General features: G+C 46.5%; 1 protein-coding gene across 1 annotated transcript in view; it reads right to left on the bottom strand.

Moving 5' to 3' along the window:
• Positions 1-6,894: 6,894 nt before the first annotated feature.
• Positions 6,895-15,236, bottom strand: part of SYT13 (synaptotagmin 13) — a 28,353-nt gene continuing 20,011 nt past the window's right edge. The window contains 2 exon segments of the mRNA XM_064452272.1: positions 6,895-12,809; positions 13,083-13,212. Coding sequence (XP_064308342.1) covers positions 12,505-12,809; positions 13,083-13,212 — 435 coding nt within the window. The 3' untranslated portion in view covers positions 6,895-12,504.

Raw genomic sequence — 15,236 nt, 5'->3', positions numbered from 1 at the left:
GATCAACAAAAGAAGAGCCATGCCTCCACCAACTAGCAAAAAGGAAACACAAGCTTTCTTGGGCGTTGTGGGTTTTTGGAGAATGCATATTCCAAATTACAGTCTGATCGTAAGCCCTCTCTATCAAGTGACCCGGAAAAAGAATGATTTCAAATGGGGCCCTGAGCAACGACAAGGATTTGAACAGATTAAACAGGAAATAGTCCATGCAGTAGCTCTTGGGCCAGTCCGGGCAGGACAAGATGTAAAAAATGTGCTCTACACTGCAGCCGGGGAGAATGGCCCTACCTGGAGCCTCTGGCAGAAAACCCCAGGGGAGACCCGAGGTCGACCCCTAGGGTTTTGGAGTCGGGGATACAGAGGGTCCGAAGCCCGCTATACTCCAGCTGAAAAAGAGATATTGGCAGCATATGAAGGGGTTCGAGCTGCTTCAGAAGTGGTTGGTACTGAAGCACAGTTGCTCCTGGCACCCCGACTGCCAGTGCTGGGCTGGATGTTCAAAGGAAACATCCCCTCTACACACCATGCAACTGATGCTACGTGGAGTAAATGGGTTGCACTGATTACCCAGCAGGCTCGAGTAGGAAACCCCAGTCGCCCAGGAATCTTGGAAGTGATTATGGACTGGCCAGAAGGCAAAGATTTTGGATTATCACCAGAGGAGGAGGTGACACGTGCTGAAGAAGCCCCACTCTATAACAAACTGTCAGAAGACAAAAAGCAGTATGCCCTGTTCACTGATGGGTCCTGTCGCCTTGTGGGAAAGCACCGGAGATGGAAGGCTGCCGTATGGAGTCCTACACGACAAGTAGCAGAAACTGCTGAAGGAGAAGGTGAATCGAGCCAGTTTGCAGAGGTAAAGGCCATCCAGCTGGCCTTAGACATTGCTGAACGGGAAAAGTGGCCAGTGCTCTATCTCTATACTGACTCATGGATGGTGGCAAATGCCTTGTGGGGCTGGCTGCAGCAATGGAAGCAAAGCAACTGGCAGCGCAGAGGCAAACCCATCTGGGCTGCCACATTGTGGCAAGATATTGCTGCCCGGGTAGAGAACCTGGTTGTAAAGGTACGTCATGTGGATGCTCACGTCCCCAAGAGTCGGGCCACTGAAGAACATCGGAACAACCAGCAGGTAGATCAGGCTGCCAAGATTGAAGGGGGTCAGGTTGATCTGGACTGGCAACATAAGGGTGAACTATTTCTCGCTCGGTGGGCCCATGACACCTCAGGTCATCAAGGGAGAGATGCAACATACAGGTGGGCTCGTGATCGAGGGGTGGACTTGACCATGGATATTATTGCACAGGTTATCCACGAATGTGACACATGCGCTGCAGTCAAGCAAGCGAAGCGGGTAAAGCCTCTGTGGTATGGGGGACGATGGCTGAAATATAAATATGGGGAGGCCTGGCAAATTGACTATATCACACTCCCACAGACCCGCCAAGGCAAGCGCCATGTGCTTACAATGGTAGAAACAACGACTGGCTGGCTGGAAACATATCCTGTCCCCCACGCCACTGCCCGGAACACTATCCTGGGTCTTGAGAAACCAGTCCTGTGGCGACATGGCACCCCAGAGAGAATTGAGTCAGACAACGGGACTCATTTCCGAAATAGCCTCATAGACACCTGGGTCAAAGAGCATGGCATTGAGCAGGTGTATCACATCCCTTATCACGCACCAGCCTCTGGGAAAATTGAACGGTACAATGGACTGTTAAAAACTACACTCAGAGCAATGGGGGGTGGAACATTCAAGCACTGGAATACACATTTAGCAAAAGCCACGTGGTTAGTCAACACGAGGGGATCTGCCAACCGAGCTGGCCCTGCCCAGTCAGAAATCCTACAAGTTGTGGAAGGGGACAGAGTCCCTGTAGTGCACACAAAAAGTATGCTGGGCAAAACAGTCTGGGTTCTTCCTGCCTCAGGCAAAGGCAAACCCATTCGTGGGATTGCTTTTGCTCGAGGACCTGGGTGCACTTGGTGGGTGATGCGGGAGGATGGAGAAATCCGATGTGTGCCTCAAGGGGATTTGATTTTGGGCAAAAACAGTCAATGAACTGCATGGCACAATGTGAACTGCTATATAATACTGTGTGTCACCTCTGTGTTGTACCAATGATATCAGAGTACGAGCCTCCCAACCCATGGAAGATCAACTATGAAACAAGCCGTGCAGCAGTGATGGAACGATGACTGACTCGGTATGCAGCAACCCAACGCTATACACCATCTCTCCCACCCGGAAAGACTGATACAACAGATGGAGCCCAGAGTCATGGACTGGATGAACTCAATGGACATTTTTAATGGACATTGTACAGGGAAGGTCCATGAACTAAGGGAATGATGTCTGTGTATTATGTTAAAGGATGGGAAGGGGAGGGGTGGTGGTTGCTATGGTTGTATTGCATCATATGGGACCTGGGCATGGTGTAAATGGTATGGAATAAGGGGTGGAGAATGTGCTGGTTTTGGCTGAGAAGGGGTTAATTCTCCTCACTGTGGGGGTCGGCTACCTTTCCAGCTTCCCGCGCTCTGCCGCGTGGCGGGGGGGGCTGGGAGGGGCAGGGCCATGGTGGGGACGGCTGACCCCGACTGGCCAATGGCAGGTTCATTCCATACCATGTGACACCATGACCAATATATTGAGGGGGGGGGGCAGTGGCAGCGCCAGCGCGGAGGCGGCGCGGCGTCGGGTCGGCGGGTGGTGAGCGGCTGCAGCGCGGGCAGTTTGTTCCGGCGGTTCGTTCCCCCTCTCCCCTCCCTTCCCCCCCCCCCCCCCCCCCCGGGGCTTTGCGCCTCTCGTTGTTCTCCTTTACATTGCATTTCTACTGTTGTTTTCTTTTAATTTTAATTATTAAACTGTTCTTATCCCAACCCACGAGCGTTACCCTTCTGATTCTCTCCCCCATCTACCGGTGGGGAGTGAGCGAGCGGCTGTGTGGGGCTGAGCTGCCGCTAAACCACGACAGTGCCCTTGCAGCTTCTGCACTCCATTTCTAGTTGGGTACAGTGGTGATATCGTTGGCATTGCTGTGGTGGGCTGTGCTTGTAATGCACATTGACAAAACCTTGCGTGTGTGCCTAGTTTAGTTTGGAGCATGGAGAGGCTTTTCCTGAGCTCTGTGTGCTCCAAAGCCAAGGGAAGCTGGACTTGTTCTACCCTTAAAAAGAAAGGTCTTGTTTAACTTTGAATTCTTCTTCGACATGAAAATTTTGTTTGAGGCTGTGTCCACAGTGGATTAACTAAAGGTGCAACTTTTAAAACAGTTCAATGAAATAAGGGTAATATTGTACATGAAGGTTCTTTCATCTGCTAAATCAGCGTGGGTGAGAGACCCAACCTCTGAAACAAGTATGAGCGTCTGTGGATTAGCACTGGGCTATGAGTTGTGTTGTCTGGCCAAACAGCTGCCAAAGCTGAAAACATTACCTCCTTGGACTCAGTGTGGCTGCTGCTGGAGAGATGCCTCACAGCGAAGGCACAGCAGGGACTATGGGCTGGCCTTCCTTTGCTGTGGTTCAGGTTTGCACAGCAGTGCAAGCAGGGAGGACCTTGCAAAGGTTTAGGCCAACCCTGGCACAGGGTGCCATCTGCAGCTACAGAGAAACACAGGCAGAAAAAAACCAAACTCTTCCAGCTCAAACAGTTGCTTGCTAAGCTGTAAATGTGTCTGTGTGTTAGTGGAGGGAACCAGAAAACACAGGAGGAAGCTGTGCAGCCAACCATGTAGATCCCATATGTGGCTCTGCATACTGCGAGTGTTGATACTGATGGTGTTGCTGAGCTTCAGTTAGAGGTCAAAGCTCTCATAAACAGGACTGGCTCTTTAATTTAACCAGGTCTGAAGGGATCTTGGTTTTCCAGATGATCCTGGGTATGGGTACCTGGGAACGGATACCAGCAGATAAGCCAGTGTCAAATAAGCGAGCAAGCAGTTTAGCCCTTTATGAAATGTTTAATGCAATGGATGCATAAGTATAAAAAGGTTTTTGCTCCCCCTTTGAGGCTCAACTGTCACATGGATGCTCGTAGTTTTGGACTGCAGCCTGATGCCCAGCTGTGTCCCACTGGTGGCCGTTCTGGTTGCAAGGTGCCAGTGCTACGCAGCTTGCAGTTCCTCCCAAAGGATAGAAAACTTGGGTGGAAATTCTGGCCTTGAAGGAGGTTTGGGCTTACAGAGCTCTGGGCCTGGGGGAAGTTTGCATGTGTGTGCGTCCATCCCCATGGGTGATAGGCTATGCAGAAGCTTTGCTTTCAGAGTGAAGGTCCCACAAGTCTAACCAGGGACAGGGGCTGGAAGCAAGAGGCAATTTCCAGACTGAGAAGTGAAACCAGCCCAGAATTAGTGATCCAATAGAAAATGTTGCTTTTAGTGACTTCCTTGAAGTCATCGAGCGGTCCAAGTATTACAATTTGCCATTTTCTGGCAGCTTTGACTGTAGTGATTTAAAACAGCTTATTTTTGAGCAGCAAGCAAGCCCAGCAACATCCTGCTGGGTGTCAGGGCTTAGCTCCAACTTAATGGGCTCCAGGTTTGCTGGGCACCCAGCAACCAGCAGTGGAAACCTCATCTCTGAGGTTTTGCCTTTGCCAGTCAATTAGCAGCGCACAAAGCAGGACAATGCTTCACTTTCAGCAGCTAAACCATGTGTAAAGGGTAAGAGTGTCCTGTGAAATGCATTGCTGATTTGTAATTAATTTCCTAGAAGTGGTTTTGTGCTGTGGACACTTGACTGCCACCATTGGCAGTATCAGCCTCCTTGCTGGTAACTTCAAACCAAGGATTTAAAAGCAAGATCCCTTCAAGCAAAGTGCACGATCTGAGCCAGTGTCAGGAAGGGAAACTTGCACAAATTTTCTGATCTAGGAATAAAGGTGCTCTTCATTTTTAGTGCCACTGATTCTCATGTTGCTATGAGTGAAAAGGAAATTAAAAAATTCCTCCATGATTGTTGTCATAGTATTAAAGCCTGGAATGCTCTTCCCCTGCTCTGCTGGTGTCCTGGACATGCTCCATGGAGATGGCTGTTGTTTGCAGCTGGCAATTAAAATGATTTAGTAAAAAACCCCAATATGTTGTTTCTTCCTGGAAACAGGAGGACTGTGGTGTCTGCAATGCTGAGGGCTTGCAGGCATAACCAGAGGGGATTTGCAGCGCTTCCTGGGGGCTGCCTTCCTTATCTGTCTCTCCTGAGGCAGGAGGGAAAATGTGGGCAGCCAAGCACATCAATGTGTTTAAGGGGGTGGCCCCCCGAGGTGTTTAAATTGGAGGGCTGGTGTAGGCATCGGGGTGGTGCTGGGACTAGCCCTGCAGTGGCACAGAGCAGTGAGCAGAGGCGGCCAGAGGCTGCTTCTCCAAAGCTGTTGCCACATGAACTGAGCCACAGCTCATTCACAAAGGGCTCTAAAAATATCTGAAGGATAATCAAAGGCTCCCGCAGAACAGCACGTGCACTAGCTAGACTTTTAGGCCCTCTGAAGTCCCCTGTTTGAAGTTGTTTTGATTCAAGGGGAAAAATAAGTGTGCTGTCTGGGCTGCTGTCAACCACTCCATTTTTGGGGAGACTGGTGGTGCCTCTGGAGGCACGCAGGGGTGGGAGAGCAGCGTGGCAGTGCCAGGGCTGGGGCAGGGAGCCATGTGTGGTGTGGGGATGGGATTTGCAGTGCCATGCTCCAGGGTGCTTCTGTGTCTCATGACACTTGGGAGAGCTGTCCTGGAAAACTGGGTAGTGGGTAGGTTTCAGGTCTGAGCTGACTTCTCAGGGGCATCTTGGAGACCCTTCCTTTCTGGGTTTATTCCACGTTCAGCTGTCACTAAGAGTTCAGGGAAGCAGAGGAACCGTCTGCAAGCCTCCAGGCCTTGCACTGGTAATGGCTGCGACACAGCTACTGGATTAGGTGCTTCAGTCTCATGGCAGACAGAGGGTTACAGGCCAGTCCCATTTTAATTTTTAAATACCATGGGGGGAAAAGCTTCTAATAAATCTGAAGTGACAATGAACAGCAGGATTAGGAGACGAATAGTTCTGAGGTGGCTATCGCTGCTTTTCAATACACTGGGCTGGGAATTACTGAGTAACCCTGTGCTAATCCCCTAGGTGGGAAGGATTGTCTCTGGCAAATGCACCACCCATGTTCAACTCTCTGTGCGGCAAAAATACACCTCCTTTCCCTCCATCTCTACAGCAAATGCTTAAGTAGCATCAGCCTCACTGTACAGCTGACAGGCTGGTGGCAATCCTCTGCGAAGCCAGCAGCAGCCTGGGGCTCCGACAGACTCGCTTTGCTGTTTCTCCTTGTGCTTTAAGACTGACTGTGATGAGTGAGAGAGTGCCCCAGACTGTCAATGAGGTAAATACTTCCCACTCCTGCCACAAAAATCTGGTTTCTCTTACTTTTATGTGCAATTTTTGATCTCTTTGTCTTTTGAGAAACCAGCTAATTCCAGTGACGGTATTAGGTCAACTAAGTAGTTATTCCTTCTTACAGATGATGGTTTACAGAGTAACATCAGCCTTACCTTGAAACTACTGAGTGGCAAAAAGACTGAATCCAAATACACTTAGTTTTGTTTCTAAGATGCAGCCAGTATCTGGGAGGAAACTGATTCCCTGACCTCCTCGCAACTGCAGGAAAGCCTTTACAGCTTTCTTTAGCTGCCACCTTGCTGAAAAAGCCAATAGATTTCCCATGCTTGGCCAGGATAGGACTCCATTGCTGACTTCTCCCCTTCCACCCATCCCTTGATGACACCTTTCAGAGGATCTTCTGTTGACTCACCCAAGTACTTTGTACCCCTGACATAAGCTGCAAGCAGAGGGGACTTACTGTAAACAATGCAGACACACTGTTGATACAGTTTGGAATTCTTTAATTGGGGTGATTTACCTGTTGTGCTGTAACATTAGACACAGTGGCCGAGCTTCATGATCTGTTTTTGTGCTTTGGACTGTGTGAACAATATAGAAACCATGACAAATAATATCTGGCCCTGGACAATAAACACACTGGGACACTAAAGGACCAGAAAAGCCTTCTCATGCTGGAAGACCACAAAGCACTATTTCACTTTGCTACTATTCTTGTGCAATTTGATTACCAATAGAAGAAACAATATAAACTGTCAAGTATTAGTATTTACTCATCATGCTTATCTTTCAGCAAATGAACCAAATACATTTTGAGACCTAGTTAAATTTTGAAACACATAAAAAATTATGCCAAGGCGCTGCCCTTCATTTCAATCAGACTTCGAACTGACCTTCAAAAGAGTGCAAGAAGCATGATCCCAGCCACCTTAGCTCCCAGTTCCTGCTAAATATCACTGTGCTCAACTCATCTCAGATATAAGAAAAATTTGGGCAAACCTTGGACTGCATTTCTAGAACCTAGATTACCACCTCCTCCATTCTGGGGGAAAAAAAGGTGTATTTGGACACTACTGCCAGATAATACTGATGAAAAATGCTAGCAAAATACAAAGTACTTTTGTTCAAGCTGTTGAAAGCACAGTAATGCCTGGGAGAATAGATGAGCCTGAAAATTTTCCCAGCCCTGTTGAACGGAATTTTCCATAAATTTCTGGTGTATTACATCTTTGCAAAGCAAAGAGGGTTCCTGTTACCATGCAAGGCTATTTGGGACAATAAATGAGGGGGAAACTGTGCACTGAAAGTGTTACTCTTACAGGCACCAGCTGCAACGACTCCCCATTACAGCTGAGGAATGGGGCTGAGACTATCCATGACCTGTGCACTTTTTAATCTCTTCTACTGTAGCACAAATGGCCTAAAATCAAACTAGAGCATTTCTCTGGGAAGATACAGCTCTGAGGGCAGGTCGAGGCAGAACAATATATGGCTACTGTCTATATTTTAACCAAGTAACTCCTTAACGTAGTCACAAGTTATTTCTCTGGCCTCTCAGTCCCCTTGTCTGAACAGAGGCCACAGCAGGAGACCACCTCTCGCAGGTGATGCTGAATACAATATGGGAGCTGCATTTCTCATTCTGATTTACAGCAGTCGTGTTGTTTGGTTTCTGTCAAGGGTTGTGGATCCCTGTCCTTAAACTCCCAAGTCTCTGGCCCTTTGTGAAAAGGGTTGTTCATTCTGACCAGGTATACTGCCCTCCCCCCCTTTTTTTTTCCTTCCTCCCTACAGTCTCCTCTCTTCCAGCTTCTTCATGTTAATGGGTTATAGAAGGAAAAATAATCAGTTCAACCACTGAATAGCCATTGGGGAATCTAATGGATATTGTTGATCACACATGTAGCTTAAGAACATTCACTTCCATAACTGGTTTTTTGCTTCTTCTCTTATGATGCAGTTTATAAGCAGCACCTTTTAAATTAAAATATGTTTGTGGTGCTCCCTGATGCTGCTGTATTTACAGCTTCAGGAGCTGAAAACCATGGGGCTGTCTGGCTCTGGTCTCTGGCCATATTGCCCTTAAGTGATACTTTTACAGCTCATGTTGCTGAAGGTGCTTGATATGATGGCACTGAGCATTTCCAAATAGTTCACTTTTATATTTGTGACATTGTCATCTACCACAAGAACTCCATCAGTTTTTCTGCCTGGGCCAGTTTAGCGCCTCTGTCCCTTGGTGTGCTGGGGCTCAGGGGCATACAAGCACTGCTAAACAGGCGATACAGGAGGTTCAGGGGGATAAGGGCAGGACCCTGGGCAGGCGCTGGAATGCAATGACAAACAGCTCCTATTAACAGAGTTCAAAAGGGCCAGGGCTGAGCATCCCTGCCCCTCCGGAACCACACGTACGCAGCATTCCTCCTGTTTGGGACAGCCAGCACCCTTAACCATGCTTGCTTTCAGGCCCAGTGCAGCAAATGGCTGCCTCGTTAAATAAACACCTGGCAGTCTTTGTTCAGGCTGTGCTGAATGTGAGAAACATTCTTTCCAGGCTAAAATGCCAGACAACAAAAATGATCCAGCTGGAAAAGATGCATACGGGAAAGGTGCATACGTTTTCATCTTCCTCTCTTCCCCATTTAAATCCCATTGCAGCAAAGGAGGTAACAACACCCTACTTCAACACTGATGGCACCACTTTACCTGTTTGCTTGTAAGACAGATTTGCAGTTAAGTAGTGTATATATGTATTTTTCTGCTGTAAAAGAGGACATTATTTTGTCACAGCAAAATCAGATTGTGAGAGGCTATTCCTTTAGATGCTATAGTATTACTATCTATTTACAGGGTGTGCCAAAATCACCAGGGGCAGAGGTAGATAATGCTGTTTACAGTCAGTCACCAAGATGTTATAAAAGGCTCATTAAAACAAGCAGGAGGCAGAACTAGAGAAATCTCTTGGCAGCAAGGCAAATATTTGGCCCTTCAGGCTTTCCAGTGCCAGCCTGCCAGCCAAACAACATCATACCATGAAGTTATCCTTCTTATCATTAACCCAAAAAGAAGGAAGAATCACAGCACTGACAGGAACCTATCTGTAGAATAGGCCAACATCACAATGAATTTTGCACTTAAATGGAAATAGTGATTCCAAATCCATAGGAATATCTACAGGCAAATAATGAACACAGCAACTATTAAGAATTTACTATCAGCTATAACCCTGTGTCTATTTTATTACTAGTATCCTACAGCTTTTTGTTAATAAACAAACACCCATAGAGCAAAACAAGGAGTCAATTCTCTTTTTGTTTAAATCCCCTCTAGCCAGTGGAGCAATATCAGAGATTAAAACACTGGGTATAACATTCATTGGCATAGTTTGCTTTTCTGTTTGTTTCTTTGTTTGTTTGGTCAAAGCTGTTTTTATCACTCACTTCAAAATGATCCTGTAACTCCTGGCTACACCACCTAGAAAGGGAATAGCAGTGTAAACACAACAGACTTTTCAGTATGCATCAACCTTGTCGGTCTCTTCACAGAATCACAGCATCATTGAGGATGGAAAGGACCTCTGGAGATCATCTTGTCCAAACCCACCCCTGCTTAAAGCAGGGTAAACTAGAGCATGTTTTTCAGTGCTGTATCCCATCAAAGTGGCTCCAAGGATGGAGACTCTCAACAATGTCTCTTGGCAACTTGTTCCAATGTTTGACCAAAAGGGGTTTTTGTTTTCTTTTTCCATGTCTTTAAATTTAATTTCCTGTATTGCAATTTTTGCCCTTGACACCTGTGCTGTCACTGGACACCACTGAGAAGAGTCTGGCTCCACCTTCTTTTCTCCTCTCCCAGATCAGCTATTTATATATATTGATAAGTTCCCTCCTGACCCTTCTCTTGATCAGGCTGAATAGTCCCAGATCTCTCAGCCCCTCCTACAGAAGATGCTCCAGTCCCTTAATTATCTTTTTACTGCAGTCTCTCCAGTAAGTCCATAACTTTCTTGCACTTAGGAGCCCAGAACTAGACACAGCACTCTAGATGTGCCCTCACCAGTCCTGAGTAGAGAGAAAGGATCATCCCCCTTGACCTGCTGGCAATGCTTTTCCTAATGCAGCCTAAGACACTGTTGGCCTTCTTTGCTGCAAGAGCAGATTGCTGGCTCGTTTTCAACTTGGTGTCCACCAGGACACCCAGGCCCTTTTCTGGAAAGCTGCTTTCCAGATGGTCAGCTCCCAGCCCTGCACTGGTGCATGGGGCTGTTCCTCCTCAGGTGCAGGACTTTGCACTTCTCCTTGTTGAACTTCAGGAGGTTCCAGTCAGCCCATTTCTCCAGCCTCTCCACACCCCTCTGAAGGGCACCACAACTGCCTAGTGTATCAACCACTACACTCAGTTTTGTGTCATCTGCAGGCTTGCTGAGGGCACGCTCTGCCCCATTGTCCAGGTCATTTATGAAAATGTTAAATCATGTCAGTGCCACTACCAGCCCCAGTCATTACTAGTGACTGACTTCCAGCTGAACTTCATTTCTCTATTCATAACCATCTGTGCCTGGTGCTTCAGCCAGTTTTCAGATACTGGTTCTGGTGGTTTCCCTTTGCCGACAGGATGCCAGCCTTCACTTGACAGTCTACTAGACTTGTTTGACTAAGTCATCAAAATGGGATGGATACTAGATAAAGCCTAGCATAATATTTTGAATTAAACAGAGGATCAAACAGACCCTGCAAAAAATGAAGTTCTCTGAGTTTTTCAGTGCTACAAACTATGGTTCTGGTTTTAGATTGTTGGATGCCTTGTCTCCATGCAAGTCCCTTAAAGCTGTATCTACGACTTGAAATAAACTGTTAGGACAAGCAGTACACTTACGGGTTTATAACATCATCACTGCCAATGACAGACTTTCAGTCCATCTAGACACACAAAAAAGGACAGTAAACAGTAACATTTAAGCCACATCAAATCTTGAAAGTGCACACAAAAAAACAAACCCTGGAGAGTCTGTCTTGTCAGTGAATTCATTCTGTCTGGAAGTGATGAAATACATGGCAGTTCTTAAGGGTTGTCTTCGAGTAATGCTGGCATGTGGATTTGAGTGCAATAGTTAACTGTCAAACCAAAACCATCAATCAACTGCTGAGTGTGAAGTGATCCCACTTCTTTTGTCTAGTCTTAGATGTTGCCTGCAATATAATTAGAATATTTGAAACTTTCTAGCTCAGAAAAACCCAAACAGAAAAGTGGACAGTAAGCAGAATGTTTTGGTCCAAGTTTTTGGAGGGAACATCAACAATAACTTTTTGTCCATGTTTAGGGTCTTCCTGGGTGACACTGTAGAAAGATAGAAGATACAGGTATCCTGCTAAAGGATCCCAAAATGTTCATATTTTCAGCAGTTTTCCTGAATCCTAAATACAAGATATCAAACACTCTAGGAAACAAAAGTAAGGGAAGGTATTTGACTTCTTGTTTGACAGTGTTTGCTTCAAAGGCTACATAGGATGATAGTGTTGACTTGTCTCTCTCTTCTTCCTTTATTCTCCCTTAGTTCTGTATCTTTTTTCTAGGTATCCATCTACTGCATATTGGCTTCACTCTCTCTTTTATACTGATACTTTGGGTCTGCAGTGAAAGTTAAGTTTTGTGATCTTCATCTCTCACAGTTTTGTAAAGTAGTATGAAAAACAGTGACTGGTAAAACGTCTGTCACGTGTTTGTGATTATGGAACCAGCACTCACCAAGGGACTTGGGTGACAGTGCCGAATGTCAAGGAGTGGCTTACATTTCTATGATACCTTTGGTCCCCTCTGCTCCTCTACAGAAACAGGGACCTCACAGAAATTCCAGTAGGCAGGCTAATAAAATTAATTCAAGTCATCCAGACAGCCAAATCCCTTGTTTGAGAGAACCACCTGATTAGGTGAGAGATTGTCCTTTTAATACATTTTCCAGACAGTTTCCTGGGCTAGGATGAGGCAGGAAAATCAGAGAAGGTGGTGTAAGAAGAATGCTGTCCTGAGGAACTTTGTGGAGGGGAAGGTGGAAGGTGAAATGCAGCTTATTCAGCGAGGCTCAGAGGTCTGGTGGAAATCTGGTTGGCAGTAATCATTATGAGCCTACATGTGGAGCTGGTGCCACATGGCTATCTGTCTCCTGGGGTTCCGCAGCATTTCTTCCCAGTGGTTCCTCTCTGTGCCTGTGATGTGCAAGCCCAGGCTGCACTTGCCAAGCACGTGGCTCTGCCCACCACCATCCTGGCTCAGCATTTCCAGCTCCATGCCAGAAGCACGTAGCAGCTCAGGAGGCAACTCAAACAAGATCATCTCATTCCACACAGGGTTGATCTTGTGTTTTACACATTTGGTCTGCTTCTTCTTCAGCTTCAAGGACTGATGCCTCAGTGTCACCTTGACAGAAACATCTGTATGGGAAGTGGAGAGATACACCATATTAATAAGCATGCAGCAAAATGAATGCAAGAGAATTTTAACTGGTGACATCAGACTGACAGAGAGAACATAAGAAACATTGATCTTGGTGGTTTTGGTTTTCATTTTTAGAAATTATTCAAATCTCTTTGGCTTTCTAAGCCAAAGATCTATTTTTTTCTGCCAAAAACCACCCTTCCCACTTTCTTTCTAGATTTACATAATAGCAGAAACAAGAGTCTCTGTTTTCTTGCTATTCTACTCACCATTGCCAAGTAGGTCTTTCAGCTGCTTGGAGTGGAGATTCTTAGCCTTAATAATCACCACCAGCAGTCGGTTAGCTGCTGGCAGGTAGCTGATAGAGAGCAGAACCTCCCCATGGCCCGTAGATGGCTTCTGGAGGTGGAGGCAGAGGAAGGGTTAATTTTTTATACAATATTGGCCATAACATTAGGAAAACTAGATAGTACAAGGTGATGGGTGGATGGTCATGGACCAAACAAGTGTCTCCCTGTCTTTGTACAGGAGATCTTTCCAGTTACATTGGATGAGCGTAAACCTGGCAAAGATGACTGAGAGGGCTTCTCCACCATAAGGCCCCAGTCATTTGAGTTACTGCTTTCTTTTGTTGCTGGCAAGTTAACTGCTTCCTAACATCTACTTTGAGTGAAACATTTAATCAGAAGAGGAGGATTTGGGGCTGAACTACCTGCAAGTAGTCAGATACTCCTTTTCTGAGAGATTATCTAGCTGCCCTGCTTTTCATAATTCACTCTTCATTTTAGCTGCTCTTTTTGTGAGAAGGCTTTGCCCAGAGGTGGATGCTGGTCCACACTTCCTAGCAGGAGTGTAGAGCTCCCTGGGAAAGAGTAGATGATACCCAGGTCTGTGCCACACAGCCAGACCCTGGAGCTGGAGTTGAACCTTCTCTGGCACCCTCACTTGGTATGGGAAAAAACCCAGCCAACCTGAAATCCAACATGAGCTCAAGCTCAGCACAGTACTTTTCCTTCCTGGCCTGTCTTCCCACTGGCCTCTGAGCAGCTCTCTGTGCTGCCCCTGCAGGATTTCCTCCAGGGAAAATGCTTTGAACCATCAGGTGTTCACTCTGGGAGGCCACACTTTCATTTTGCTTTTCTTAGTCTTTTCTTCCCATTAGTGATTGGCCTTTTAGCCTTTTGACCTTTCTGCCCTTCCTTCCCACTTGCCCTGGACAAGAACCCCGGGGAGGGGGAAGCAGAGGGACATAGCCACACTGCCCATGGCTCTCCCCTGGGAGAGCAGTGCCATTTCCTCCCTGGGAGCCGGTGGCAAAGGAGAGAAAGCCCACGTCAGTATGTGCAGAGCTGGCAGCCTGTGGCAGGAGGCAAAAGGGGAGCAGTTATTCTCTCAGTGAGTAGGATCTTGTGACAGCAATCCCATTTAGTGTGAGGTTAATGACCCAGAAGAGTCCCAGAAAGCCAATGTCAATTCAATAGACTCCTTAGTGTAATTTACATCTTTTTTACAGGACAGACAGTCCTTCTCCAGATCACTTCTGTATTCTGCATTCTCACTTCTAAGTGAGCCATAAATATCTCAAATTAAGTTTTCACCCAGTTACTTGCAACAGGCAAGGACAGGCCCCTGTATGCTCTGCATGAGCTGACTGACTCTCCAGAAAACATGGCTGTCATTGCTGTCTGGTCTGAATGACTTATTTGTCATGCACAAATCAGGTAGGAGGCCATTAGCAAGGTGGCCTGAAATTCAGTCCCAAATCAGCTCAAGTAAATTTTTTTTTTCATGCACTGAGGTAGCAACTAAGGGCTCATATGCATTTCACTTAGAAAAATCCTGCCCTAAATCTAAGTGGATCATAGAAAAACCCACCAGAGACAGGTTCAAATGGCTGTATGTCCATTACAAAAGAGTAGGTGTTTGTACATGGAGAGGCAAATACCACCTCAATACAAAACCACTGTTTAAGCTTTTGTTTCTTTATCCCCTCTACATCTCAGCAGGTCCCACTCTATAGCTCTTGGCTAGAATTTGATTCCTGTAGCTTCAGGCACAGGTAGATACAGTGGAGATTGTGGGGGTAGGGGATAGCAGGGCCCTGTAAACGTGCACACACACATGCATGCATGCATGCACACATACAAATGCACATACCGTGCAGACATGTCACATCTTGTGCTTATGGCTTTCTAGCTCTATTTTGATCAAGTTTTTGACTAGCCTGTACCCACACGAAACCAAAACCCACCATGGTTGGTTTCTGCTGGAGTTTTGCATGAAAAGACCAAGCCAGAGGTACTCTTCCTTGCTCCTTCTGGATTTTTTTTGTTTGGTTGGTTGGGTTTTTTTTCTTTCTCCTATCAAATCCATAACCTGCACTTCGTGCTGCAACCTTGCAAATTCACACAACCACCAGAGCT

The sequence above is a fragment of the Phalacrocorax carbo genome, chromosome 5, assembly GCF_963921805.1.
Source record: "Phalacrocorax carbo chromosome 5, bPhaCar2.1, whole genome shotgun sequence".
NCBI lineage: Eukaryota > Metazoa > Chordata > Aves > Suliformes > Phalacrocoracidae > Phalacrocorax > Phalacrocorax carbo.
This window is presented reverse-complemented; position numbering and strand designations above follow the sequence as displayed.